Genomic DNA, 25,933 nt, shown 5'->3' with positions numbered 1-25,933 from the left:
GAAATCAGGGGAGATCAAAAGAAATTATAGGCAATCAATAGAAATTATAAATATAAAAAATACATGTGGGCAATTAGGTTTTTTTGTTCATTTATTGATAAGTTAGAGGAAATCTTAAGGAAATAAGAAGAAATTATGATGGAATCAAGAAAATCATGGAAATCAAAGCAGAGAATTTGGTGTACAACATTTAGGAAATCATGGAGAAATCAGAACAAATCGAAAAATATTAGGAAAATCATATAAAATCAAAATTGAGGAATCAGAGAAGACTATATCTAAGGAAACCAAGGATCCCACAGAAAAACAAATAAGCAAAAAATAAGATTTCACTCGGAAAAACTTAGGTATGTACCTGCATAGTACGTCTTCATTTAACTTTATTTAAATTTGATTTTATTATTAATAAAGCACTTTTAAAGTTTCTTAAACGCCAAGTCAGTGGCCAAGAGTTGCCCTAAGCTTGTTCTATTTATAATAAAAAAAAATCCTTTTTTTGTATTTTTTCTTGTCGTTTATATGAATGCAATTAGGAGAGAAGTATCTATCCTAACAACAGAACCTTACTTACAAAGCTCTTACTTTTTATATGTTTAGATTTTTAGTATACGATAGCAATAATTTGCTTCGAAAATATTGAAGCTATTTTTTAAAATGCACATTGATGTTTTAATGTAATTTTTTTTTAATGTGAATAAAAACCAATTTGATAAAAATAATATTTCTAATTATTTTATTTTTAATACCTAAGTACTTATTTATTTAAAAAAAAATGTAATAATCTAATAATATGGTAATGTCTTGAAGATATTTTAAGTTATTATTTTTTGATAAGCTAACGACTGTCGCAAGAATTGTTGTTATTATTAAAAGCGATGAATTTTTTATAAAACTCGGCTAAGTATTCATTTTTTTTATAGATTTTATATTTATAAATGGCGCCAAATTACAAGAAATTGCGCTTGTCAAAATAGGCGCACACGATTTAACCACTGACGTTTTTAATTTTTTTGTCATTTTTAACATTTGTAGGTTATGTAAGGTTAGGAATGTGATGACAGATCCTTGAAAAATGTTGAAAACTTTGAATATTAGCAACTACCAAATCATCAGGTGTCTTACATCGTCGGTAAAACCTGAAATACAATATAGTTTAACATTATTGGAAAATACATACAGTAAAGACGACTTTACGAATGTTACTGATAAAATAGCATCCCACTTGGGCCGAAACCTCCACACGAAAGAGCATCACCCCCTCAGCCACGTGCGTCAAAGAATTGTAAATTACTTCTACAAAAAGTTTGTCAACGGCCGCGGAAATCCAATTTTCTCAGTGTATGATGCCCTGCCCCCTGTAGTATCAGTGGACCAAAACTTTGATAGTTTGCTGACCCCCAAAAGTCATCCCTCACGGTCTAAAAGTGACTGTTATTACTTGAACCGGGACTATTTATTAAGGGCACACATGACGGCTCATCAGTCAGAACTTATGCGAGCCGGTTTGAATAATTTTCTAATGATTGGAGACGTTTACAGGCGAGATGAGATAGATAGGACACACTATCCGATTTTTCATCAGATTGATGCAGTCCGTTTGAAAACCCGAGATGAGTTGTTTCCCAAAGAGCAAAGTTTGGAAATTTTTGAGCTAGGCAATAACACCCAAAATACTGGAACTCAGCAGAAACAAGCATGCCACACTTTAGAAGCAGTTAAATTGATGGAACACGAATTGAAAACCACTCTTACAGGGCTAGCCAAGGAGTTATTTGGGGAGAAAATTGAATACAGATGGATTGACACATATTTTCCTTTCACTCAACCATCATGGGAACTGGAAGTATGTCACGAGAACAACTGGTTGGAGTTGTTGGGGTGTGGGATAATGAGGCAACCGATTTTAACCAACTCGGGAATTGTGGATAGGATTGGATGGGCGTTTGGCATTGGACTTGAAAGAGTTGCAATGTGTTTGTACAAAATCCCCGATATCCGTCTTTTCTGGTCCAGTGATACAGGATTTTTGAACCAATTTAAAGTAAAATATGATGAAAACGTCACTTATAAACAAATTAGTCAATTTCCGCAATGTATCAGCGATCTCAGTTTTTGGCTTCCGCAAGATAAGGAATTTTCAAGTAATGATTTCTACGACTTGGCCAGAAACATTGGAGGTGATACAATAGAACAAATTGTTCTAGTAGACGAATTCACACATCCAAAACATGGAAAAACGAGTCATTGCTACCGCATTATTTACAGACATATGGAAAAAACTCTCGTCCAATCTGAAGTTAACTTAATTCACAGCGAAATCGCCAAAGTTGCAGCGTCAACTTTGGGAGTTCAAATTAGATAAGGTGCGACTTGTTCTTAATTCATATTTATTTAAGCAGCACATTGTTGCTCAGAAAATAAACGTTATACTTTACCGATTTGTTGTTTTTTTTGTACTTTTGTTGACGCAATTTCGGGCAAATTTAAATTTCCCTCCATGCGTTGTTTTATCGGATCATGCGCAGAAGCGTTCAAAATTCCTCCGCATCTCCCCTGCCCCGCTCAACATTTTGCTCAGTGGGCTGTTGTCATCCAAATGCGTTAACCCTTTGACAGTTTTCCTGTCAAAGTGTTATGTGAAATAAAAATTACAGTGGTGTTTGTTGCTAATTCTAAAATTTGACTCAAGAATCTTTTAGAAATTCCTTAGTGCATTTTATTCCCCAAATTTGCGTAAGTAATTCTACGTTTCTATCACAACCATCAGGTATTTCCGTTCGCCGTGTTTTGTTTCAAGCGAATATCATGATTCATTTTTGAGAAAAGTATGATGTCACGAGATGTAAATATCACAATTTTGGTTATTTTAAAAAATTGTCTCATTCGGCTTGAATTAGAGAACGCGCCCGTCTTGGTTCCCTTTACGGGATTATTGATTTTCTCGGGTCAAACAATGTAGAGTACAGTCCCAAGCAAAAAAGATTGTGCGTCGTGTGCTTTTGTCAGTACTGTCATTCTTGATTGTAGAAAAATGCCGGCACCTGCACCAGTCGCCGAAAATGGGGCCCCCCGAACCGAGCTGCAGGAGCTCCAGCTCCGGGCTGGGCAAGTCACCGATGAGGTAATATCTGCCAGTAATTATGCACCACTCGATTAACGTATTCAACCTTTTTCAGTCTCTGGAGAGCACCCGGCGCATGTTGGCACTATGTGAAGAGGTAAATATCCCCCCTTGCTGTACCCACCCAGAATCCATACCGATAATTTTAATAATTCTCTCTAGGTGATTAATCTCTTGTAATTTCGTGATAAATGACCAAAGTGGGGTGTCAGGATCTTATTTTTAGTTGACTTTCGTAATAACTCATCCCTTCTTTGCTCTAAGTGTTGCAATTACCATACAATGATGGCATAGTTTAATTAATACGATAAGAGTCAATTGTTTGGTAATTGTTTTGATGTATCTCTGTGCTGCATGTCTTGCACTGTCTCTTTCTGTCCTCTGAATCGACTCTACCGGTGCAGAGCAGGACTACCGTGGGACGAGCTCTGCTGAAGAAGGCGGCGGGGTTTTGGGGACGGTTGCGGTGTGCTTACATGGACTCGATGTTGTGGTAGCGGTAGCCCTGCAAGTGTGCCTGTGTTTGTGCTGTGTTACGTGTACAGATATGAGAAATACCCACACGCACTTTTGCACACACACACTCGCAGACTACAGTTGAATATTTGATTCCCGACCACCGCCACCTCAAACACCGGCTCCAAAAATGAAATGATCATAAAGTACTTCAAACTATTAATACCAACTAAACTAAAGAGGGCTTCTACACTTTGTTTCTGTTCTTATTGCTGGCTTTTTAGTTTCGTCGAAATTCATATTTGTAGAGTGAACGATTCAGATTTTTTAACTTAGTTAAGCGATAGTTATCTTTTCGTAACTACTTATTAGTGTTTTATTTTCTCTGTCAGTAAAGTTGTCAGGTCTGCTCATATTTTAGCAATTAAGTTTTATGGATTTGGCTGTTTTAATTAGTTTCACGGAAAACAAAACATTAATTTTTCATGTAATTATGAAATTTACTTTTCACATTATTATGTAATATTTTGAACACTTCAAATATTTTTATTCAGTGGGAAAAACAATTATGTGAAGTTATGAGCCGGTTTTCTTGCAAAAAAATGATACATTACTAGTACTAGCAATTATCTTAAAGCCTTATTCTTTAATTGAATCGGTTTTTAACAATTTAATCAAAATTATTTTTATGAAACTATTTATTATTTATGATATATCTATTTGTGATCTATTTTCCAGTAAGAAAAAAATTAGATTTTTCAATAAAAACATATTGCATTGCAAAAAAGAATTTTTTTATCGTAGTAATGCCTTGGTGTTTTGTTCATAGTTATTAACGAGATTGAATTTGTTTTTGGTTTGTTAAAAAAAAAACAAAAAACGAAATTACAATATACAACGAGCGGCAAAATTATGGAATAATCTTATTTATTAAAATTAAAAATATTTTGTTGTGACAAAAACTCCAACAGGTCAATTTTCTTTTTAAAAACTAGAAAATTCTTAACTTGATTTAACATAGTATGTATGATTTTTGTTGATATATTTCACTTTTTGGATGATTTTTTTTTCGAAAACTATGTAATATTTGATATTTTGGTGTTGTCATTTCGACAATTAAAAGTTCTAGCGAATTGACTAAAAAAATGGAGGTTTACATTTAAAAAAAAATGTCGACTCAAAAACCAAAAAGTGTAAAAGTTTAAATCAAGTTTAAAATTGTGTATTAAAAAAAATTACCTGTTTGAGCATGTTTGCCAAAACAATATTTTCAGTTTTAATACGATTATTCCATAGTTTTGCCGCTCACTGTATATTTTTTAATTTTTTGTGATAACATTGGATCATTTTATCGAATATTCTGTATACAGTTTTTTGGAACATGAAAATGACTAAAAGTTTGAAATCGGTGAAAAGCATAGTTGTGTAATTTGACAGAAATGAATTGTTGAAGTTTTGCTTGTACATTTTATGTTTTCTTGTTTAATGATGAGTAGGTGATCCTGTTAAAATCCTCATGTGTCGCGATTCGGGTGCCTATAAACATAGCTTATCGTTACATTCTCCTCCAGCTTGCCGGGCTACCCGTTCCACTCGCTCTAAATTCCTGTCTATAAATCTCTTCTCTATCTCTTCGAACTGAACAAGTAATATACTGAGTGCTTATCTGTAGCGGGCGTGTACCACTTAACATATATACTAACAAACAGTGTACACTTGTTTTGTGCTGCTGTAGAGCAAGGAGGCTGGAATCCGAACCTTGGTCGCTCTTGATGACCAGGGAGGTGAGTCTCTCTCCACTCACTCTATCATACTTAACCCAAATCATCATTTAACCCAAGATCCGTCATTGTGACTCAACTTTTTTGTGTACCTCATCATATTCAAAGCACGATTGTGACTTAAGTCACATGCTGTGACGCCATCTATCATCATTTTAAATGTGGTGTATTTAACATGGATACAGACTGATACATTTTGCATTTTAACACGTTTTGCATGCTATTGTCGCTTTAGCTTGTCTTTCTGCTTTCACTACTTTGTGTGTTATTCTGCTTCATTCCACATCTTTTTTGATATTTATCTGAGTATTGTGGTTATTGTATTATAGTGGTGTGCTGTGTATTGTCGTGTAAGTATGCTACTAGGCACTGTGATGTTGTAGAGTACCGATGCCGGCGCCAAGACTATGGATATGCTCAACCATCAAGGCGGTAAGCAGTCGAAATGTCCCAGGTGTTAATTAACCATTGCTTTCATTGGGGATCTAATCGCAATGCGCTCTTTCTCGCAAAGACCGTGTTGAGTTTGTTTTCATTTTATTTACACCTGTGGTGGGCTAACAGGTCTAATATGTCTCGTAGATCCTCTTTTGGGTGGATTAACTTATCTATAGGTGTCGGAGGGACTAACAACCGGCAGTCGGGCGAACACATTAACTTGTGTTCGCCTAACTGAAACACTTACTTTAACGGGGAGAACATGGTGAGAACGGACGCAGGTTATCCAAGCTGATTGTCTTGATGTTTGTAGAGCCACGAGGTCGGGATGAAAACCCTGGTCATGCTGGATGAACAGGGCGGTAAGCATACTATCTAGTCTCGCTGTGTCTCTCTTTATATTCCAATTCACCCACAATTAACTGAACAAATTCTCACTCCTTAGATCCGAACCACACGACGACATTTTTAGTTGAATTTTATGCCCTCCCAATCTTTACCTGACGATACAAATTTATGATAACACAGTTTTAGTTGTGCAGGGCGAGAGGGTTAGAAAAAACGGCCCTTAATAATTGGGGGCCATTGATTAAACTGTGCAATTTCAATAGCAGTTTGTGTTTGATTTATGGTCGAAGGAGTTAGTAACTTGCTCAAGTCAAGCATACATTTTCGGTGGAACTACTTCCGAACTTCTCCAGAAGCTACTTATTGGATAGATTATACATTTATCAAACTTTGTTACGAAAATTTGGGATTTATAGTTGCTTTCAATAAACTAGTGGAAAAACCAGACATTTACAAAACAAAAACGTTCATCGCAGAGAAATATTTAATTGATTTATTATTCTACTGCTTTTTTGGTTTACTATGAGAAATATGAGTGGCAGTCTAAAATATTTATGACAGTGAGTCGCTTAAAAATCGAACGACAGCAGGCAGCCGGGCGTAAAATAAAACTATTCGAGGGATGGATAAGTAAGGAAATGTGTACCCAAATCGTCCTGCACAACTTTCCCATATCCTCCTGAAACTGAAACGTGTCCAAAACAAATCAATGCGAAGTACAGTCAGCAGTTGAAATGTTTTCGTCTCTTAAATTTACATAATTTATAACAAATGTATTGTTATTTAATGATTTGAAACGAAAGCAATTCAGCGTGAACTTATCATCAGTAAAAATTACGTTGTAATGGATAATATAATACATGATTCAAAGACAACTACATACATGAAGGATTAACACTGTCGAAGTAAGTTAACACTAACTCACATAACCGTTAAACGTGTATATTTCACACTGTCAGTTCTCTTATTATATTTCCCAGCTCAGGTCGTTCTTATAAACATCTCGAGTAGCATGAATTTTACTGAATACTAGTCTGCTTACTAAAAACATCTAGAAATGTAGTGCATTAACCGAATCCCTAAACTGGATTTCGGGGATTCCCGAGTAGAATAGTGGCATGTGCATGCGATTTGTTCCAACTATGATACACACACATGAAACGCATACACATTTCAAACTATAGCGAGTTAATGTGCTAAAAAATCTCGTCTCGGACTCGTCCGAATGCTTATTCAAGTCGATATTGCGCAGAGCAACTGGACCGTATCGAAGATGGCATGGACCAAATCAACGCGGATATGCGAGAAGCCGAAAAGAACCTCACAGGGATGGAAAAATGTTGCGGACTTTGCGTTTTACCGTGTCAGAAGTGAGTCCGTTTAGGCGATCTAGATTTTTAGGCGACACGAAATTTATGTTATTTTTCGCAGAGGGTCGTCGTTCAAAGAGGACGAAGGCACATGGAAGGGTAACGACGATGGAAAAGTCGTGAATAATCAACCGCAGAGGATGATGGATGATCGTAACGGTCTAGGACCGCAAGGAGGCTACATCGGTCGCATCACAAACGACGCACGCGAAGAAGAAATGGAAGAAAACATGGGACAGGTTAATACCATGATCGGAAATTTGCGCAACATGGCCATCGATATGGGCTCGGAGTTGGAGAATCAAAACAGACAGGTCGATCGTATCAATCTCAAGGTAATTATGGCGGGTTTTTGGAAGTTTTTTGTTCGATATTGTGCTAGCACTGGATTTTATCTTAATTTAATTAAATACTAACGGATGGTAAGTATGTTAGTTACGAACTTGGAGGGGAGGTTTCTTAAATGAGAATAATAATTATCTTGTCTTACTAAAGAAAATTTCTACATTTTTTGTGATAGTTTGAAGTTTGAGCTACCTCACCTGACGTGTCGAGCTTTTTGAACCAATGGGATGTTTATTTGCGAGCACTGGAACCATTTAAATGCACTCTTTGATTGGTTTCTAAATATTTTCGTTTTATTTTTTTTTCAAAAAGCTTCTGCCGATTTGCGCTAGCATTTATTGAATAATTTTCTAACGAATTTGCTTGTGAATTTTAATAATCTTGGTGTTGTTTGTTTACATTGCCGTTTACTTCACGACACTACATCTACTCGTACATACCTACTAAACCGATGGTCCGAATCAGGGCGAGTCCAATGCAACGAGGATAGAGGTGGCCAATCAACGTGCCCACGATCTTCTCAAGTAGACACACAACACAATAACACTAATATTTTTACAGACTTTGATTGCAAGCCTGATCCGTTCCTATTATTTTTCTACAATTGGAGAATCTATACTATAAAAAACGAAATTAAACGTTTTTGTTTATTTTGAAGCATATTTGCTGTTGTTTTAGTGTGTAAAGTGTCGTGGGGTCGGATCAGGTTGGGCTGTAGTTTTTTGTGATGGGGCACACTGGTTATATGTTTGTTGGTTAGGGTGAGAGCAACGAAACGCGCATTGCAGTGGCAAACCAGCGTGCCAACAAACTCCTCAAGTCCTAAGGGGAGTGGGACACAAGTCGCCTTTTATACTCTTCTATCAATTCTCAATGTTATGGCTTAGTGTTAATAGTTTACGAGTATTACTATAACATTATAATGTAATAGTTAATATTTAAAAAGGTCATGGCCGGTTTTTGCTGCATCCAGTAGAGCTAACCGTTTATTGGCAAAATTTTTCTAAATTAATTTAGCGTTAATGATGCAGTTACGTTCCTAATTATGCTCATTTCGTACACTTGTGAACGCTTAACATACACGTATTAGCTCTTTGTAAAACTGTCTGTAGTTAGGATGAAGCACAAAATTTGCACTCTTCCTGGATTAAATCCCACGTTCAGCTCTTTTCATGCAGGAAAAAATCAGATGTTACTTACAAAGCCGTCTCCTCGGCTGTTGGATTTTCTCAAGGTGTGGTGCTAATTTCCGGCGCTTATACTTAGCCCTAGTACCTAACTTGTACCAAGTATTCAAATACTTACTATATGTGATGTGAGTTTTTTTTTTGGAAGATTGAAGTTGTTGAGTCCACATTGTACATAAGGTTGTCGCTGTAACTGTATATATTGTTGGTATATGCACTAGAATCACAAGGAACTTGCCCTATCGGTATCATATTTTCGAAATTATCAAAAATTTCAAATTGATTTGTTGAAGGGTGAGTTCAGAACGAATTGTTTTTGTTGATGTTTGGAACAGTTTATACAAATTGTTAGGGGAACAGGGAATGGAAGCCTGAAAGGCATGTAGCCTTTTTTTCTAGTTAAAATGCAATCTCTGTGATTAGTCATATCCAAATTGTTCCCACACGGGTGTGAATATTTTTGTCTTGACATCTTCCATTATTTAAAAGTTTTTGTTTTTCATTATGTACAGTATTTAAGTTTTAGTGCTAGTTCTTTGATAGTGTTAAGAATGGACGAGTGATATTTACTTAATAAGAAATGATAATGACGTTACGTCATCGAAATGCTCAAAGCATCTTGGTGAAGTGACATGATGCATTTTTAATTTATTGTCTTAGGAAAATAGACAAGCTTCTTAGTCATTTGGCGTTCAGTCGATGATAGTAATAAATTATTTATATTATTGCATAAACATGTATTCTAATAATGTATAGAGTAGATGATTTCAAAATACAAAATAAAATGTATTATTCAAAAAAGCCATTCAATCAAACGCCTCATTTTCATCAATGATTTTGTCAATGTATCCCCGAAACTCGGTGTAAAGATCCTCGCACTCAACATTATATGAAGGATCAAACATTTTACCTTCAGGATTCTCTTTGAAGAGGTATTCAGCGAGAAAATCAACCGGATCATCCGGTTTCAACGTTGCGAGTTCTATCAAACCTTTAGTGAGAACTGGAAACACGTATTTCATCAAATAATGTCTCAAAGGTTCACTCTGGGCCACTAAAATCTTCTCTTCTTCCATTTGCAACTTTTCCAATGTCTCTGACCAAGCTTCCATTTTATTTTTACGTTCTTCTTCAGCTTTTTCCAATTCGAGTTGTTTGCTCAACTCCTCTTTCTCTAAAGCTAGTTGCCTCTCCTGTTCTTGTATTGTTCTCAATTCTTCTTCTTCCTCAGGTGTTAAACCGAAAGTGGACGGTGGGCCCATTTGATTAGCTATAAAAGTAAATGCTTCCTCGTTATCATCATCTTTAGCTTCCAAAAGTAAAATGTCAATTTCCAGCTCATCGAAATAATTTAAAACGGTATTTTCATCAGTATTATTCTCTCTAAATTCTCTCAATCTTTCCAAGATAATTTCTTCAGCATACGGAGTGTCCTAGAAAAACTGATAACTTTTTTTTAACTAATTTAATTTGCTCTACTTTGATTTCTTCCTCCTGCATCTTCATCATTCTTTCAGTTATAAATTCATCTGTTGCTACCAAACCGACAACAAGATTTGGTAATATTTTTTCGGCGAAATCTGGAGCTTCCATTTCTTCCTCTTCGCCGCCCATGTTTTCACTTTGACCGAAAAGTTCCTTAGCCTAAGATACACATTGCACAAAAAAATTCTAATTTCTGTTGAAACATTACTTGAGCGGGTAAGCGAGGATAATCATCAAGGACGTAACCCCGATTTTGGCAAAAGTTTTTCGCCAAATACGACCTCAATAAACCGGTAATGTAATCATCAGGCATTTTCTCAACACCAGCTTCCATAAACATTTCCATTTCTCGTATTTGTTCCAAGATTTGTTGGGGGTCTTCTTCGTCTTCCACTTCTTCTTCTAATTCCTCTTCGCCAAGGTACTCGGTTTCCTCTAGTTTGGGTTTTTCAGGCCTTACGAGACTTTCTTTCTAAACAAGAAACATCGCAATGAAAAGGTGTAAATATATTATGCAATACCCAAAATTTTATGTAGTCCTCCAACATTGTCGGAATCGAAACATACTTCGAGTTGTAGTATTCGCACATTTTTTTCGCCAACTGGGTTTTGCCGGAACCTGGGGGCCCATGTATTATTATTTTTACAGGTCTTAGATTTCGTTTTGCTGTAAATTCGCGAACGACTTGAAGCATATTTTCGGCAATAGTTAATTCGCTTTGCCACTCCAATTGGAGATTTTCAACGAGAAAAACTGGTTCCATGTTGAGATTGACAGTACATCGTTCAAAAATAGTTTGCTAAAAATTGTACTTTTGGAATATTGCGGCATATTACAAATATTTACAGTCATATTTTTGTAGAGGAAAGCTTCCTCGGACATAACATTTGTTACTTTTCCATCACCTAGAGCTTTGCTTAGAGTTTTCACAAACTTTTTTAGAGTTGTTGGTGTTTGCTCGACTGCTAAAATATACTGCGGTTTAGGAGGTGCGTTTTCCATTAGCCCATGAAGGGCTCTAGAAAATTCATATGCATTTAAGACTCATAAAATTTTATTCAAAACTACTTTGCTAAATCACGGACGTGGATAAAAGGAATTCTATTGTTGCCGTTATCAAAAATTGGCAACACTTCATTGTACCACGCCATTTTGAAGAAAAAGTCTAAAATATCCTCCTCTTCGCCATAAGTTAGGCCGGCGCATACGATGTACGTTTTTAATTTATCTTTATACTAAAATAAAAGCAATAAAAGTTGTGACATCGCAGTACTATTTACTTGTTGTCCAATTTTTATAACTTCTTTTTCGCAAGTGTAATGTTCTTTATAATTAGGATGTGGTCTCCTTTTCCGATAGTCTACTTCCGAAAGTGGCAAGTCCGGATCATCCTGAAATACGCAATCTTAGTGCGAAACCACAACAAAAAACACGAAAAGTACAGGATCTAATGGTTTTGTCAACCCCCATGTCATAATAGTTGAAATAAGAATAAAAATCTTAGTTTCATTAAACTGCTCATACGTTTTCGGTCCGATTTTACTAATTTTATCCAACTGTTCTGTAAGTATCGACAATGTTTTGAGGGCTTTTTCAATTTCTTTCGGATATTTCGTAATATCGTAAATTATAAAACCACACTTTAGGATCTTTTCGCGAAAATCTTCATCATCTTCGCTGAGTGTGTAGAGGATGTCTTCGGAAGGTTCTCTATAAACCGATGAAAGTGTGCCGATGAATTCATATTTGTCTTTGGGGAGGTCTTGTAAGGGGGGTTTTACAGCTGCTGCTTCTTCTCCCGGGGCTTCTTCACCGGCACCCCCTTTCATCATCAGTTTGGATAATCCGTAAATTTGGTCTGTAACGTACTGAAAGTTGGGGTTGATATGAAGGAAGTGAAAGTTTTTTGAGGTATTACAGCCGAGATATACTTAGAGTGATAAGAATCCACATGATTGATAAAAACTTTGTAGGGTTTGTAGACTTCTGGTTCTTCCGGTTGATCTCCTCCGGCTAATTCCTCAACCGGAGTTTTTGATAATGATACTTCTGACATTTTTTTAATTGTCTGACAGTGTTGATGATTGATTTTTTTAAATATCGGTGGTCGTGGCCTTTTTATTTTTGGGTTACATATTTTATAGATTATTAGTATTATTAGCAATAAAATTAAATGTAAGAAAGTTTGCAAAATGGCGCTATTTCATCGATTCAAATAATGTAAGGCTTTATGCCCATAAGATTCCGCGCGCATATGACTTGCTGGACCACTGACTCATTTTTGACAACTGACACCTGTCAAAACTTTGTGTAGATACATTTATTTTTTTTGTTGAGTTTTCCCCGTCAATTTTTCACTGAAAATTGTATGTCTGAGAGTGAAAGCGAATTCGAGTCAGTGTCCGAGAAAACCAGGCTGATGGACGGACATGTGGAGACGAACGGAAGTGGCAATTCGCTAACGGGTGATTCCAGGGTAGGTCCTGAGGGTTCTCGAAAACGCAGGTCCCGCAGGTTACCCGAAGACGACGATGTTCCTGAAGCCCAAGTTGTCACTGGTGGCGGTAGCAGGCCCCCACCTGTAAATTACCAAGTTGCAGAACTCAGGGATGAGGAAGAAGAGTTGAAATACGGGGCCAAACATGTTATTAAATTGTTTGCTCCCGTATCCCTGTGTATGGTGGTGGTAGTTGCGACAATAAGTGCTGTGAATTTCTATTCCGTCAAAGATATGTATTTGTAAGGAAATTGTTTTTAAAGGGGGTGAGGTGGTTAATGTGGGATTGCAGGGTTTATACTCCTTTCCATGAAGAAAGTTCTGACACCAGCACGAAGGTCTGGAATGCAGCGGCGAATTCGTTGATTCTGATGGCCGTTATTGTAGTAATGACTGTCTTGTTGATTGTATTATATAAATATAGGTGTTACAAGACAATTCATGGATGGTTGATTCTGTCATCTTTAATGTTGCTAACCGTCTTTTCGTATCTTTACTTGGAGTAAGCAGATGAAGTCCTTAATTATTTTAATTAATTTAAAATCGTTTCAGGGAAATTCTAAGAGCTTACAATATACCAATGGATTACCCCACAATAGTATTACTAATGTGGAATTTTGGTGTAATGGGTATGGTTTGTATTCACTGGCAAGGCCCCCTAATTCTTCAGCAAGCGTATCTGATCTTTGTTGCGGCACTTATGGCTTTAGTTTTCATAAAATATCTTCCAGAATGGACAACTTGGGCTGTTTTAGCTGTAATTTCAGTCTGGGGTATTTTAAAAATCAACTAAAAGTTAAGCTTAACTAATTTGATATTTTACAGATCTAGTTGCTGTGTTAATGCCGAAAGGACCTTTAAGAATTCTAGTAGAAACAGCTCAGGAACGAAATGAACAAATTTTCCCAGCTTTGATCTATTCTTGTAAATTACAAAAAATATTTTTTCGTTTACTGACATTAATTTTGTAGCAACATACATGTATGCTTACACCAGCATGGCCACACCTTCAAACGAGGAAAATCCTCCTCGGAGGGCTGCCGCACGATCGTCAGTTGATTCAACTGAAGAAGATGGTTTTACACAAGACTGGGTTGATAATCATTCCAGTAGAGTTGCTCAAAGACGGTTGGAAGTGCATGACGTTCCGCGAGGAACCCCACGGACGCAAATCCATCAGGAGGAGGAAGAACGTGGGTTGGAAAAAAACCGACTTCTATTTTTTAATTGTTTTTCCAGGGGGTGTCAAGTTGGGTTTGGGTGACTTCATTTTTTACAGCGTTTTGGTTGGGAAAGCGTCTTCTTACGGGGACTGGAATACCACTTTGGCCTGTTTTGTCGCCATTCTTATTGTATGGATTTTTCCATAAAATGATTTTTTTCTAATCGTTGTTTCCAGGGACTTTGCCTCACGTTACTTTTGTTGGCCATCTTTAAAAAAGCATTGCCAGCGCTTCCTATCTCCATTACTTTTGGTCTGATTTTTTATTTCGCAACCAAAGAAATAGTTAGTCCGTTTGCTGACAGTTTAGCAAATGAACAAGTATTTATTTAGCTACTTGCTATTTTATTAAGTGAAAATTCTAATTTAATGATCTAGGTTTTACGATTTTTTTCTGTAATTTTATTAATAAAAATTAATATTTATAATCTTCACTTGTATTGTAAAGTCTCCACAACACTGTCATCTTGCAAATTCCAAGGCACATAATCGGGATTTTGCGCAGGGAATACTTTCGCTGTATTGCATTTGGTGCACGTCCAAATCGAATGTTTTTTCTTTATCCTCACTTTGCATGTAATCCCCGCCAACAACATACAGCGACAGCCTTTACAAATCGTTCTTTTTACTTCAATGTCCCTGAAAATAACTATCAAAAGAGAAAAAAATACATTGAGTGAAATTACATTCTTTGAACAGCTTTTTTCGATATTGCGACCAAAAGATTGCTATACATTACAGACGCTAAATGATTTGTTTCATTCTCTGTAGTAATTGCATTACACGCCTAAAAAAATTGTTTTTAAAGCTGGCTCTTTTTTTTACATTTATAACAACACCTGGTACAAATAATTCAATCTTTGGAGGTTGTCTTTTCCCGCACATTTTTTAATTTTAGTCGAGTTATTCGTAGATTCCATTAGATAACCTCACTTTTTATTTCTCTATAATGTGTTTTTTATAATGTGATGTAATCGTGGGTATTTAACACTACAAAATATTCAAAGGTTTAACTTACAGTACTATCTCCTATTTGTAGATTTTATACTTACTTACAAAATGAATTTTTCTTGGGCTGAATGTTACCCTGAAGTGCACAAGATTTGCACCTTGTTCACCCTAACAGAATTGAGTGCTCCTCACAGATACTCGTATAAACCCCTAGCCGCGTTTCTTCAAGATGGACCCCAGTGTGGTCTGGTTGCCCTTGCAATTTATTCGGGGAATCCCAGCACTGCCTCAGTTCAATCACTGCTAGAAACCGCTAAGAATGAGGGGTTTACCAATAATGGGGAAATGTTTAGTGTTCAAAATATGGCCACTTTGGCTCGGTTAAGTTTAAAATCGACCAGTGTTCAAGTATACTCAGGTTTATTAAATACAAAAGAAATCAAAGAATTTTTGCTCAATGGTGCCCATTTATTAGTGCCTTATGACACAGACAAAGATAACTCTCCGGGGTTATTAAACGGCAGTAGGGCACATTGGGCTATAATTTGCGGGGCGGTGGAGACTGAAAGTGATTTTTATGTGATAGCAAGGCACGGGAAGGCTATAAATGTGGCCATTTGGAAATTGTCCGACTTATCTGAAAGCAATGCACAGTTAAATGAAGTTGGGACATATCAGAAACAACCAAACATCGACTTTAAGTTGCCGCAAGGGGGTATTCAGGGAGATTTGGGGCTTAAATGTAAATCTATCATTTTAAAAGAAAATATTTTATAGCATTTACTTTTCAAGTGTGACGATTTGTTTTGTTAATTTAACGCTTTATTTATTGGGAAAGTGCTAGAAAAAGTGTTCCAATAAAGAAAAAAACAGAATTTAGTAGTTTCACTTTCACAATAATATCATTTTTGAATAGTGCGGTCGTAGTGACAGTTGAGTTGACACGCAGCCTAACCTCATTTTTAGCTGTCAAATCTTTCAATAAAATGTGAATTTACAATCATAAAAATCGTAGAGATGATTTTAATACGTGCAATATTATTTATTTTTTATTTAAAATTAGTGGCCGCCTGGGATTCTGAGCAGTTGGAAGTGTTTGATGTTGTTGATGAGGTTAAGGAAAATTTCTATTCTCTTCTAAATGTGTCTCAGGTGAGCAAATTTAAACTCATTGGTTATTGAAATCTCATTATTTTTCACACTTTCAGAGTGCCACAAACCAGGAAATTAAGTCCGCTTTTAGGGCACTTTCCCTCAAGTTACATCCCGACAAAAACCCCCACGTTGATACTTCAGTCCAATTCCGGAACTTGGTTGCAGTTTACGAAGTACTCAGAAGTAGTACTAAACGACAATACTATGACGAAGTCCTTATTAATGGACTTCCTAACTGGAGGTCTGCTGTCTACTACTACCGATATGTCCGCAAGATGGGCATGGTGGAAGTGTGCATTATTTTATTTGTTATTGTTACCATTGGGCAGTATTTAGTTAACTGGGCTTCTTACCTTGAGAGAAAGTACACAATTGTGAGCGAAATCAGGAGTTGTAATCATCTCTAATAATTTGTTGCAGGAGCAAAACAAAAAGGCTAAACGCGGGAAAAAAGCCGACAAAACTCAAGAACCAACTGTGATTTTAGAAAAACCTTCAATAACTGACACATTGCCGGTACAAATACCTCGTCTACTTTGGCACATTATTGTTTCCTTACCTAAAACCTTGGGTTTTATTAAAACTGTAGTAGTTCAACAAATTGAAGAAGTTAGAAAACCGCCTCCTCCGGAAGAACCCGAGGAGGTTCCAGTCAGGATTAAAACAGTGCGTAAGCGCAATAAGGGTTTCAAATTGCCCGACAAGCCTAACTTTGAAACAACATTCCACAATTCTGCCAATGAATCAAACGTTTCCTCTCCGCCTCCTGTTAGTTCTGGTGGATTATGGACTGATGATGATTTGACAGAATTAGTTAAACTAGTGAAAAAATATCCAGGTGGTACTTCTGGAAGATGGGAGACTATAGCGGAAGTAATGGGAAGATCAGTTCCTGAAGTTACCTACATGGCAAATAAGATGAAAGAAAATTGTTATAAACTACCGAATGAGCAGGAGGAGGAACCAATTCAAGTGAAAGTGAAGCAAAAGACGAAGAAAGAAGTCGATGGTGGTGATGATGTCAAGAAATGGAGTCAAAGTCAGCAAAAGGCGCTGGAAGAAGCCTTGGCTAAGTTCCCAAAGGGGTGTGCAGAAAGGTGGGATAAAATTGCCGACTGTGTCCCTAATAAGACTAAGGTACTTTTTCTTTATTGTTTTTTTTTTTTTGTTTGTCATGAAATTTTTTCAGGAAGAGTGTATGATGAGGTTCAGGTATCTCGCAGAAACGGTACGAAAACAAAAAGAATCGCCAGAGCAGCAACCTCCTGACTAAAAAATGTGTATAAAAATGAAGGAAATGATAATAAAAGTACATATTCATGTTTATTTATATGTATGTAGTTATATATAAACAATACTAATTCCAGACATTATTGCATTTATACAACAGATAATCTAATCTATCATTTACAATCAAACACTGATGTCCTAAAGACGGATGTTCTAAAACTTGTTGCACATTCCAAATGAGATAAAATGAGAGAACATCCATCTGAACTAACAAGTTGGAATGAGCTGCGTTAAAATCACAGTCGCACGGCGTTTTTCATTTATATCAATTTCTTATGTTCACACATCACAGTTCAACAATCAACGTGAGATCCTTTCAACATTCCCAACAAGATTTGATTTGACATGGAACTATTCTCAACAATCACTTTACCAAATAAAATGACTGCTAGAAACCTACACATTAATATTAACAACTTTCCGTCAAATAACACAAATTCTCGCTTTGGTATTTATGCAAAATGCTGATATGATGGTTTTGCACACCATTTCCCCTAAGTTTAAATGTGGGCGGCAATTTAACGCTTTTAATGATGTGTAAAACCTGAATACGTTGTATCATATAAAAGTGGTTTGGCCACAAAAAAATCTTGCTGTGCTTAAAAAAATGATTAAATCTTAGCATGTAAAAAAGTATTGATTTTTTCTGAAAAAATCTCAAGCATTTATCGATATTAATAACGACGACTATAAACTATATCACATATACGGAGTATTCTTAACGTGAGTTTCCTCTCTTTTTTTTCAAACAAGAGTTTTGAGCCTTATTTGGATGTATTGTCAACGGTTGGATTACGATGGATTTGACCTTGACTAGAAGCGATGAATGCATCGCGGGAACGAGACACGGAAGCAAAGCGGCGGATTTAAAAAACGGGAAGGTCATCTTATGTTACATCGAATTCACTTCGGCACTCGCCAATGGCACTCCTACCAAAGCCACCGACAAATGTTTCACGTGCGTTTGCCAAGTTGAACTCAACTGGAAGAATTTAACTCCGTTGAACTCCACGCCGTCCACATAAACTGGAACAAATCAATTAAAACCCAATCGCTAAAAAACCAAACCACAACCTTTCATCGGCGTATTGTGAGACGCTTTCGCAGAACAAATCAACCTCGAAATACCCTCCACAGTCTGACTGCGAGGCTCAGTATCCTTTTCTTTCTCCTTCTTCTTACCCAGTCTCATTACTACAAACCAACAATCACAAACTAGCACAATAAATTAGAAAAAAATACTTTTTTGTTTTTTCTCTTTCGTAGCCAAGTGCATGGTGACGTTGAGTCCCGGCGAGGCTTGAAGACCTCGGAACAGTCCTTTGAGTGAAGTTTTACCGTCTTGTTTGGTTTTGTCAGTCTTTGCGGCTTGAGGTTCAGTACTTTTAGAGATTTGCCAATAATCTAATTGCAATTCGAGAGGTTCCCAAGGCGAATCACGCGTTTGCACATTGGGTGATGATGGGGGGGTTAGAGAGGGGGCAGGGGGACTGGAACACATCAAATCTTCAAGATCCACAGATACTGATAATGCTGATTCGGCGGGACCCACGCGCACCTCCTGAGTACAAGAAAATTAATTCAAAATTCACACAAATTTCGGAGTTTTTACGTTAACAAAAGGGATAAAGAGTTGACTGGAGTCATCCTGACAAGTGAGCATCGCTTCGCTGAGAGGTAGTTGCCCAACTGGGGCGGATGATGGTACTGATAAGTACCGTTGTATTCTCCCAGATAATTCATCGATTTTCAGTTCCTGATCTGAAGGGAACAAAGAAGCGTAACCTTGGTCTAAGTTACTGAGTTGTTTTGTAATTCCACAAGAACCGACTGGAATTATATAAATTCTTGTGTAATTTAACCATTCCGGTGGTCGACTTGATAAAAGTTCGACATAAGGTCTGATGACCCAACCAAGAAGAGTGTCTCCACCAATCAGGACTAATTTAACACAGCTGCCCGGTTTGGCACAGCTATTGCAACTGAAAATCACATTTAATTAAATAAATTTCTTTAGTAACTCACTCACTATTTATGAATTTTGTTGAAAACCGCAGTCAATACCGCTTTAACTTCGACTGATGATAATGGTAGGAAAATCCGATGATGCGTGAGACGTGCTGATAATGGTCCAGTAATACTGTCAGGGCCTGTAATTAATACCACAGCTTCCGGGAGAACATTTTCTTCCAGAGGAAGTACTCTTGTAACTTGCTCGAGGAAAATTTTCCGCGCCTGTAACCCCACTTCACACAACTATCTCAAACTCTGCTTGACTTACCGTAATAGTTTCGGGCACCGGAACGTCGGAACTGATACTCAACGAGTTTTTCTTTTTCCCGGAAGACGCCGACGACCTAAACAACTTCGACTTCCTCTCATTCAACTCCTGCATCAAATTCGCGAAATCGTTATCTCCCGATAACTTCGCTCGCAACGTCGCCGTTTGCTCTCTCGGCGGCGACCCCGTTTGCGGATCCGATTGCGCTTCCTGATCCGTGAAAATATCCGCGTTGCCGTCACTTCCGGACGCTTTGTCGTCAATAAATTTCTCGGTTTCGCTATACTGCATCGGATTCGAATCCAACAAACTCTTGCTACTGCTGAAAAACGGTCGTAGACTCGGCTTCGGCGTGCTCGATATGGACATGGTGTCTTGTTCCCCGGCCGAGTCTTCGTCGCAGCTCAGCGATTCGAGTTCTTGAAAGAGAGCTTGGATGTCGCTGGGGTTGGACAAATCGGCGCCACGGCCCCCTTCGCTGTCCGGAACCTTGAAGCGGCGCAAAAGTGAGACGAAACGTTGCTTGAGATTGTGACGAGTGTGAGGGAGTTTTGTTCGGATCGGTTCACTGTCGGATAAATCGGCGACTTCCTCTTCGCCAGAACTGATTTCGTCGTCGTCGTCGCTGAAATCGTGCTCGCGGTCCGTTTTGTGCTCCTGGTCGACCGGAGTCGAGCTCAGTTGTAAGACGTTTAAGCGCGCCACGGGACCCTTCTCTTTGTCTTTGCCGCCTCCTTCGGGGTGCAGCTCCAGCTCCATGTCCATTTGCCTTTGCAGAACCTAACATCCACTTTTTTGTTAAAAAGGAACTTTTCCCGAACAATGTTATCAGTTATCACAGGTCAAAATAAGAAGAAATTCTTTGTATGGAAATGCTTAATAACTCGACCTTATATAAAAAAACAAAAATTTTATCATTTTTGAAAAAAAATTGCCAATAAATCTGAATTTGAATTCTGAATTCTACGCCTTAAATAAATTGACCCCCTAATTAGGGTACACAATTTTGGATATCATGAATAGATTTAGCGCGAAAAAATTACCAAATGTTAACTTTTATAAATTTAGTCCATCGGTCACTGATATAATGGAAAAAAAAGGCTTTTTGTCCGCCATCTTCAAGGGGCTCTAACTCCATTCAAAATAATGTACTCTTGCTTAAAGTAAAAATAATAATAATAATAAATAATTCTTAATAATATTTGGAACTTCGTATTTATTCTGATCTTTTGTTGTAGTAACACTGCACTCTTTAAAATCACTTTTAATGTCAAAGATGCCTTAAACTTTCTATTATTCTATTTTTCCCTTCGAGAAAATGGGTTAAATTCATCGTTTATGTTATTCTATTTCGTTTTTCCATTTTCATTTTTCAAGCTTTTCAGTGAAAAACTCTTTGAAAAAAGATTTCTTATTATCTCAAACACTTCAAAACGACTAAACATTCTACATAAACTTTTTTCATAGGTAGTACCTATTCCAAAAAATTGCGTGAACAAAAAAATTTCTTAAATTCTCTGGTGAATTTTGAAAGATTGTAACCTCAATGAAAAATGATCGTAAAAAAATCCATTTTGAAGCTTCAAGTTTTTAGTCTTGAGTTCTTTTGTCAAAAAATCTTCTGAGTTACGGTTATTACGCAATCCTAGAAATGGCGCGAGAAAAAAATTTGTGATTTTTTTATCCTTTTTGTTGGTCCACGGACTTGAGGAATTTTTTATTAGCTAAATCAATGCAGGGGCGGGATAGCTTGTTCATTTAGCTTTAATATGCTTTCTTTATGTTCTCTTTACGTCAATTTGTCGCTGAGATATTTGACTTTTAATGAAAAAGGATTTTTTTTCTTTGATCATAGAAATCTCAGCAACCAATGACCGTTCAGAGAATGTAAGGATAGTTTAAAAAACTGAAATAAATTTCCTCCAAGATGTTGTCACGATTTAAAAAAAAATGTCTCTCAACAATGATTTAAAGAAAAGAGAAAAAAGTAACTTTTTTTGTTGTCTTAGTAAATCTACCGAGTATTCACAAATATTGATGGGAAGAATAATGTGTTTCTTTTACAGCTTAATGTATTCCCAAATTTTTGAATTGCTTCATCAAACTGACCGATTAATTATGTTAATCTGACTGATGCAAGAAAATATGCATTTTTAAGCACTAATATTAAATTATTATTTATTTAATAAATTAATATTTATTTTGACGTAAGGAACCACCCCCTGAAATATTTCAACGTTTTTTCTGGACGTAAGTATAAAAACGTCCAGTATACCGGCCAATTCGTATCGCAATTCCCTTAAACATTCCCTTATAACTGTAAAATAATGTTTTTTATTCACTGATTATAATGAATGTTAATTTTTATGTGGTTTTTGCAAAAACAGATTTATTTTGATGTCTTTTATTTCGCACTACCAAAGATTTTTGTTACAGGAGGATGTTGATGGTACTTGAAATAAAATTTGTAAAATTATTTTAATAAAAACCTGGATAAGGGGGAAAATAAAAAAACTTCAAAACTAATTACGAAATTCTATTTAATCCATTTCCACATTCTATTTTTGATATCTAATATTGTTTATTCACGTATCGGCTTATCGTAAGTCGTAATCTAAACAGATCATGGACTTGTAACTATAAATAAAATAAACATTGTTCTGTTCTCACTATTGTTTGTTCAATAAAAAAACATCATTAGAAATAGAGCAAAGCAATGACCTGCTAGCACTTAATTATTAGTTAATTAGACGTTTTTCTGGGGAATTATAAAGCAATGACTTTTATAAAATAATGTCTTTCAATTACATTTCAAATAAACAGAATAATAATAATTAATATGTTGAAAAACAATTGCATAATTTATAATTTCATTTTTAATCAAATTTCCTGTCTTGGATATGTTTAGACGTAAGTGAAAATACAAACGTTTTTTAGTTAATTACTGATCGTTACGCATCGTTTATTAATGAGGTTTTTTATTTTCCCTGAAACGTTTCCTTTTCCAATTTTCTCATTATTAAATTACGTTATTACCGACAATTTTCAAGCTCTGATATTTCCTACGTTTGTTTATTTTTCCACAAAAATTGTAACAATTTATTTAAAGATAATATTCTTCATAGATTACAATCTAGTAAGAGTCTTGAAGGCTTAATTGAACGGAAAATAAAATTAATTGACTTCATTACTTCACCGTTGCGTAAGATTAAGTAGGTAATCGAGGCAATAATGAATACAATAGCAACGTGTATTCGTGGTATTTTTCAAAGCGTAAATTGAAATATTGAAATATTCACTTTCGATACACTGATTTGCATAATTTATTTTAATGTAAATCGCTGCGTTATCTTCCTTATTGTAATTTCGTGACATTGGTTTTAAATATGCGCACCAAAGCTGTTTATGCATTCTTTTTTAATTTGTACTTTTACAGTTTAATTACCAATTGACCACACATGTTTACCATAAAAAAGCCATGGTAGAGGATGAATCACAGAACTTATTTACTGGAAAATCGAAAAATATTTACACGAAAGCAGAGCATCTCCAAACAGTTTTTTCTCTATTTTTTTGCAGTGCGTAATGACTTACTTGGTCCATTCTGATAATCCCTTCTGCCAGTGTTTTGAAGCCTAGCATTGTGCGATTTTTGTACCGTTTTCGCCTCTGGAGCAAAATATGCAGCTTATTTCCTTCCCGTTTCAAAAAATGCGGATATTGGAGACAAAAAGTTAATTCCAACGGCGTGTCCAATAGACCGTTCGGTGGCAAAATCAGCTCATTGGAGCGTAATGTGCGTTTGCTCGATTGCATTTTAACGGCAATAGAAATAGAGGCTAGATCTGATCCTAAAGGCTTTAAAACAACCAGCCTTGTCAACGTCAATGAACAAAGCCTGGAATTAGCATTATAAAAAAGGACACCGGTAATTTGCGCCTTACTGACCTCGGAATACAATTTGAGGGAGTCCTGTCAACCCAAGTCGCATAAAGCCTCATTTTGTTGGGCGCGGAGGCACCCGCCCCGCTCACATTTTTATTCGGTTTTTCACTCATTCTTGCGGGGGCGTAGTCGACTAAATCAGGAGCCCCGATGATCGATTCTTAGAGCCGAGACAGTCTCGGCCGCTCCAACATTGCCCACGATCATCACTCGACGTATTTTTTGCACGGTTTATGTCAACTGCATCACGAACTGTCAAACGAGTACAAAGACCGCAAAGTGACAGTTGCGATGCAACCGAATGACTCAACGAGAGAGACGCAATATAATCAAAATGAGACGAAAGATAGAGCAGCGCTAAATCTACCTCTAGCGGTCAATAGCTGAAAACACTAACTGTCATTTTCAGAAGGAAATTGTAAATCTCAAAACAAATTATGCTGCAACGAACTGTTTCATAAATGTATTATAACAATTGATCCTTTTTATGCCAATATCCTAGACTGTAACCGGTAGTTGGGTGTATAAACAAGTTGAGAGGAACTTTTGGTCATGTGAAAAAATTAGAATGACAGATGTCTAAGTGACGTGTCTCTCTGTGTTTATTCATCCAAAATCAACTTATTTAAGGATTTTTATAGTAGCATTTAACTAAATTATTAATATGAATTACAACGCGAATACAGGAAACCGGCCAGGTAATTAATTTACTGCTCTTTGAATCGGTGTTCATGACATAACCTTACTTTACCAAACTTGTATTATTTCAGCCCATATCCGGAAAGTTAAAAGAGTCAGTGACGTAAATGCAATGGGGTACACACCTTACGATCCCACACAAGGAATGCAGAGCAATTTGTACCCAAATTTGGGGCCTGAAAGCCCTGCCCCAAACCCGTATCAACAAAGTAGTTTGTATGTCTTTTAGTGCTTTTACTTAACCGTGACTTGCAGATTTTGCTAACCAGTCATTTAATTCAAGTCAAAATTATGGAGTGCCGCCAAGTAACCCTCAAATGTATGGTTTTAATCCCGCTCCACCTTACCCAAATGCACAGCCCCCACCCAATCCGCAATTTGGGGGTGTTTTTGGGCAGCCAATTGTCCAAGACATGGCTTTGCAGTATGGGCAACAGGTTGGTGTCACTTATTGTCTCATCTTTTCGTAATATTTTTTTACAGTTGGCAAATACAGGAAAGTCAATGATAAAACAAGAAGTAGAAAAGTACGTTCCCGTAAATAGCTTGAAATACTACTTTGCGGTTGACACAAAGTATGTGTTGTCAAAGTTGATGTTACTGTTCTTCCCTTTTACACACAAGGTGGTTTTGGATTAAGTTAATTGCCTTGTGTAACAATTTTTTTCAGGATTGGTCTGTTAAGTATGAACAAGATGGTCCAGTCCAACCTAGATTTGAGATAAATGCTCCAGATTTATATATTCCAACAATGGCTTATGTAACTTACGTTTTAGTGGCGGGGATGGTTTTAGGCATGCAACAAAAATTTACTCCTGAGCAAATTGGGATTTTAGCTTCATCAGCTTTAGCTTGGTTTGTTGTTGAATTGGCTTTGTACAGTTGCACTCTTTACATTGCCAATATCAAAACAACACTTCGAACACTCGACTTGTTAGCTTTCAGTGGTTATAAATTTGTGGGGATTATTATTAGTATTTTACTAAGCTTAATAGGAGCAAAAACGGCTTACTATTGTTGTTTGGTATACGTGAATTTTGCATTAGCATTTTTCTTGGTAAGAACATTGAAAGCACAAGTACTTGTTGAAAGTAATACTCAACCCACAAGTTACTATGGGGATGTTGTCCCACCTACAGGCAATAAGCGGAGGTTATACTTTTTGTTGTTTGTGGCAGCAGTACAGCCAGTGCTTTCTTGGTGGTTGTCATTTCATTTAATTGGTAGTCCAAGCCCTGAAAAAACCGTAACTGAGTGAATTTAACTACTTGCTAATTTCTTATATTTGAGCATCTTTAATCTATTTTTTATGTTAACAGTGAGTTTATTTGATAAAATACATTATTTTTATGCTATTTGTT

At 36.5% G+C, this 25,933-nt stretch overlaps 9 protein-coding genes across 18 annotated transcripts; 6 read left to right on the top strand and 3 right to left on the bottom strand.

Annotated features, from left to right (window-relative positions):
* Positions 1-1,013: 1,013 nt before the first annotated feature.
* LOC123010975 (probable phenylalanine--tRNA ligase, mitochondrial) lies at positions 1,014-2,438 on the top strand. The gene has a single exon (XM_044408206.1). It carries the CDS (start codon positions 1,073-1,075, stop codon positions 2,360-2,362), a length of 1,290 nt encoding a protein of 429 aa, XP_044264141.1. The 5' UTR covers positions 1,014-1,072; the 3' UTR covers positions 2,363-2,438.
* A 121-nt stretch (positions 2,439-2,559) lies between these two features.
* On the top strand, positions 2,560-9,605 carry LOC123011520 (synaptosomal-associated protein 25). 6 transcript variants are annotated; one of them, XM_044408981.1, is made up of 7 exons: positions 2,560-2,733; positions 3,028-3,121; positions 3,177-3,218; positions 6,110-6,158; positions 7,397-7,514; positions 7,576-7,849; positions 8,620-9,605. In XM_044408981.1, exons 2-7 carry the CDS (start codon positions 3,032-3,034, stop codon positions 8,683-8,685), a joined length of 639 nt encoding a protein of 212 aa, XP_044264916.1. In that variant the 5' UTR covers positions 2,560-2,733; positions 3,028-3,031; the 3' UTR covers positions 8,686-9,605. The 6 variants fall into 6 exon arrangements, with proteins under 6 accessions (XP_044264916.1, XP_044264915.1, XP_044264921.1 ...); XM_044408980.1 differs by lacking the exon at positions 6,110-6,158 and adding an exon at positions 5,313-5,361; XM_044408986.1 differs by having other exon boundaries at positions 2,561-2,733; positions 8,325-9,605.
* Positions 9,606-9,792: 187 nt separating this feature from the next.
* On the bottom strand, positions 9,793-12,626 carry LOC123011514 (adenylate kinase 7-like). The gene is made up of 9 exons (XM_044408971.1): positions 12,451-12,626; positions 11,975-12,400; positions 11,813-11,923; positions 11,601-11,767; positions 11,379-11,550; positions 11,053-11,331; positions 10,740-11,003; positions 10,526-10,690; positions 9,793-10,479 (listed from the first exon to the last, which is right to left on the bottom strand). The coding sequence occupies exons 1-9, from the start codon at positions 12,586-12,588 to the stop codon at positions 9,853-9,855; spliced, it is 2,349 nt and encodes a 782-aa protein (XP_044264906.1). The 5' UTR covers positions 12,589-12,626; the 3' UTR covers positions 9,793-9,852.
* A 176-nt stretch (positions 12,627-12,802) lies between these two features.
* On the top strand, positions 12,803-14,680 carry LOC123011516 (presenilin homolog). Its single transcript, XM_044408973.1, has 7 exons — positions 12,803-13,271; positions 13,322-13,531; positions 13,582-13,802; positions 13,855-13,953; positions 14,001-14,222; positions 14,269-14,381; positions 14,429-14,680. Exons 1-7 carry the CDS (start codon positions 12,901-12,903, stop codon positions 14,582-14,584), a joined length of 1,392 nt encoding a protein of 463 aa, XP_044264908.1. The 5' UTR covers positions 12,803-12,900; the 3' UTR covers positions 14,585-14,680.
* LOC123011522 (ribonuclease P protein subunit rpr2-like) lies at positions 14,623-16,135 on the bottom strand. Of its 3 annotated transcripts, none has more exons than XM_044408990.1 (6): positions 15,987-16,135; positions 15,893-15,937; positions 15,308-15,839; positions 15,091-15,241; positions 14,938-15,038; positions 14,623-14,890 (listed from the first exon to the last, which is right to left on the bottom strand). In XM_044408990.1, the coding sequence occupies exons 4-6, from the start codon at positions 15,169-15,171 to the stop codon at positions 14,683-14,685; spliced, it is 390 nt and encodes a 129-aa protein (XP_044264925.1). In that variant the 5' UTR covers positions 15,172-15,241; positions 15,308-15,839; positions 15,893-15,937; positions 15,987-16,135; the 3' UTR covers positions 14,623-14,682. The 3 variants fall into 3 exon arrangements, with proteins under 3 accessions (XP_044264925.1, XP_044264923.1, XP_044264924.1); XM_044408988.1 differs by having other exon boundaries at positions 15,304-15,839; positions 15,987-16,133; XM_044408989.1 differs by having other exon boundaries at positions 15,304-15,839; positions 15,893-16,106.
* On the top strand, positions 14,840-16,077 carry LOC123011519 (UPF0692 protein CG33108). Of its 2 annotated transcripts, none has more exons than XM_044408979.1 (2): positions 14,840-15,227; positions 15,291-16,077. In XM_044408979.1, the coding sequence occupies exon 2, from the start codon at positions 15,311-15,313 to the stop codon at positions 15,977-15,979; it is 669 nt and encodes a 222-aa protein (XP_044264914.1). In that variant the 5' UTR covers positions 14,840-15,227; positions 15,291-15,310; the 3' UTR covers positions 15,980-16,077. The 2 variants fall into 2 exon arrangements, with proteins under 2 accessions (XP_044264914.1, XP_044264913.1); XM_044408978.1 differs by having other exon boundaries at positions 14,840-15,231.
* On the top strand, positions 16,091-18,245 carry LOC123011517 (uncharacterized protein F54F2.9). 2 transcript variants are annotated; one of them, XM_044408976.1, is made up of 5 exons: positions 16,091-16,354; positions 16,411-16,731; positions 16,778-17,494; positions 17,547-17,666; positions 17,725-18,245. In XM_044408976.1, the coding sequence occupies exons 1-4, from the start codon at positions 16,220-16,222 to the stop codon at positions 17,628-17,630; spliced, it is 1,257 nt and encodes a 418-aa protein (XP_044264911.1). In that variant the 5' UTR covers positions 16,091-16,219; the 3' UTR covers positions 17,631-17,666; positions 17,725-18,245. The 2 variants fall into 2 exon arrangements, with proteins under 2 accessions (XP_044264911.1, XP_044264910.1); XM_044408975.1 differs by lacking the exon at positions 17,725-18,245 and having other exon boundaries at positions 17,547-17,689.
* Positions 17,662-24,368, bottom strand: LOC123011515 (phosphofurin acidic cluster sorting protein 1). The gene is made up of 8 exons (XM_044408972.1): positions 23,877-24,368; positions 23,523-23,826; positions 19,929-20,708; positions 19,677-19,882; positions 19,260-19,629; positions 18,890-19,208; positions 18,722-18,841; positions 17,662-18,673 (listed from the first exon to the last, which is right to left on the bottom strand). The coding sequence occupies exons 1-8, from the start codon at positions 23,984-23,986 to the stop codon at positions 18,540-18,542; spliced, it is 2,343 nt and encodes a 780-aa protein (XP_044264907.1). The 5' UTR covers positions 23,987-24,368; the 3' UTR covers positions 17,662-18,539.
* LOC123011518 (protein YIF1B) lies at positions 24,244-25,927 on the top strand. The gene is made up of 5 exons (XM_044408977.1): positions 24,244-24,571; positions 24,644-24,781; positions 24,828-25,009; positions 25,056-25,196; positions 25,243-25,927. The coding sequence occupies exons 1-5, from the start codon at positions 24,538-24,540 to the stop codon at positions 25,828-25,830; spliced, it is 1,083 nt and encodes a 360-aa protein (XP_044264912.1). The 5' UTR covers positions 24,244-24,537; the 3' UTR covers positions 25,831-25,927.
* The last annotated feature ends 6 nt before the right edge of the window (positions 25,928-25,933 follow it).

Source organism: Tribolium madens, unplaced genomic scaffold (assembly GCF_015345945.1).
Source record: "Tribolium madens isolate multiple individuals breed KSU strain unplaced genomic scaffold, Tmad_KSU_1.1 Scaffold_91;HRSCAF=231;Tcas5.2_LG7, whole genome shotgun sequence".
In the NCBI taxonomy this organism is placed as follows: Eukaryota; Metazoa; Arthropoda; class Insecta; order Coleoptera; family Tenebrionidae; genus Tribolium; species Tribolium madens.
The sequence above is the reverse complement of the archived record's forward strand: the minus strand, read 5'-3'. Positions and strand labels throughout refer to the sequence as shown.

Coding starts and splice junctions, on each gene's coding strand:
- LOC123011515 (XM_044408972.1), bottom strand. CDS start 23,986: ATGAGTGAAAAACCGAATAAAAATGTGAGCGGGGCGGGTGCCTCCGCG. Junction 23,827..23,876: donor CCCTCAAATTGTATTCCGAG/GTCAGTAAGGCG, acceptor TGCTAATTCCAG/GCTTTGTTCATTGACGTTGA. Junction 20,709..23,522: donor GGATTATCAGAATGGACCAA/GTAAGTCATTAC, acceptor AGTGGATGTTAG/GTTCTGCAAAGGCAAATGGA.
- LOC123011516 (XM_044408973.1), top strand. CDS start 12,901: ATGTCTGAGAGTGAAAGCGAATTCGAGTCAGTGTCCGAGAAAACCAGG. Junction 13,272..13,321: donor TCCGTCAAAGATATGTATTT/GTAAGGAAATTG, acceptor GTGGGATTGCAG/GGTTTATACTCCTTTCCATG. Junction 13,803..13,854: donor AGCTGTAATTTCAGTCTGGG/GTATTTTAAAAA, acceptor GATATTTTACAG/ATCTAGTTGCTGTGTTAATG.
- LOC123011518 (XM_044408977.1), top strand. CDS start 24,538: ATGAATTACAACGCGAATACAGGAAACCGGCCAG. Junction 24,572..24,643: donor GAATACAGGAAACCGGCCAG/GTAATTAATTTA, acceptor GTATTATTTCAG/CCCATATCCGGAAAGTTAAA. Junction 25,197..25,242: donor TCTTCCCTTTTACACACAAG/GTGGTTTTGGAT, acceptor AATTTTTTTCAG/GATTGGTCTGTTAAGTATGA.
- LOC123011514 (XM_044408971.1), bottom strand. CDS start 12,588: ATGTCAGAAGTATCATTATCAAAAACTCCGGTTGAGGAATTAGCCGGA. Junction 11,768..11,812: donor TTATAAAAATTGGACAACAA/GTAAATAGTACT, acceptor CTTTTATTTTAG/TATAAAGATAAATTAAAAAC. Junction 10,480..10,525: donor TGCAGGAGGAAGAAATCAAA/GTAGAGCAAATT, acceptor CAGTTTTTCTAG/GACACTCCGTATGCTGAAGA.
- LOC123011519 (XM_044408979.1), top strand. CDS start 15,311: ATGAATTTTTCTTGGGCTGAATGTTACCCTGAAGTGCACAAGATTTGC.
- LOC123010975 (XM_044408206.1), top strand. CDS start 1,073: ATGTTGAAAACTTTGAATATTAGCAACTACCAAATCATCAGGTGTCTT.
- LOC123011522 (XM_044408990.1), bottom strand. CDS start 15,171: ATGGAATCTACGAATAACTCGACTAAAATTAAAAAATGTGCGGGAAAA. Junction 15,039..15,090: donor GATTGAATTATTTGTACCAG/GTGTTGTTATAA, acceptor CAATTTTTTTAG/GCGTGTAATGCAATTACTAC. Junction 14,891..14,937: donor AAAAAAGCTGTTCAAAGAAT/GTAATTTCACTC, acceptor AGTTATTTTCAG/GGACATTGAAGTAAAAAGAA.
- LOC123011517 (XM_044408976.1), top strand. CDS start 16,220: ATGATTTTAATACGTGCAATATTATTTATTTTTTATTTAAAATTAGTG. Junction 16,355..16,410: donor CTCTTCTAAATGTGTCTCAG/GTGAGCAAATTT, acceptor TCACACTTTCAG/AGTGCCACAAACCAGGAAAT. Junction 16,732..16,777: donor TTGAGAGAAAGTACACAATT/GTGAGCGAAATC, acceptor AATTTGTTGCAG/GAGCAAAACAAAAAGGCTAA.
- LOC123011520 (XM_044408981.1), top strand. CDS start 3,032: ATGCCGGCACCTGCACCAGTCGCCGAAAATGGGGCCCCCCGAACCGAG. Junction 3,122..3,176: donor CTGGGCAAGTCACCGATGAG/GTAATATCTGCC, acceptor AACCTTTTTCAG/TCTCTGGAGAGCACCCGGCG. Junction 7,515..7,575: donor TGCGTTTTACCGTGTCAGAA/GTGAGTCCGTTT, acceptor TATTTTTCGCAG/AGGGTCGTCGTTCAAAGAGG.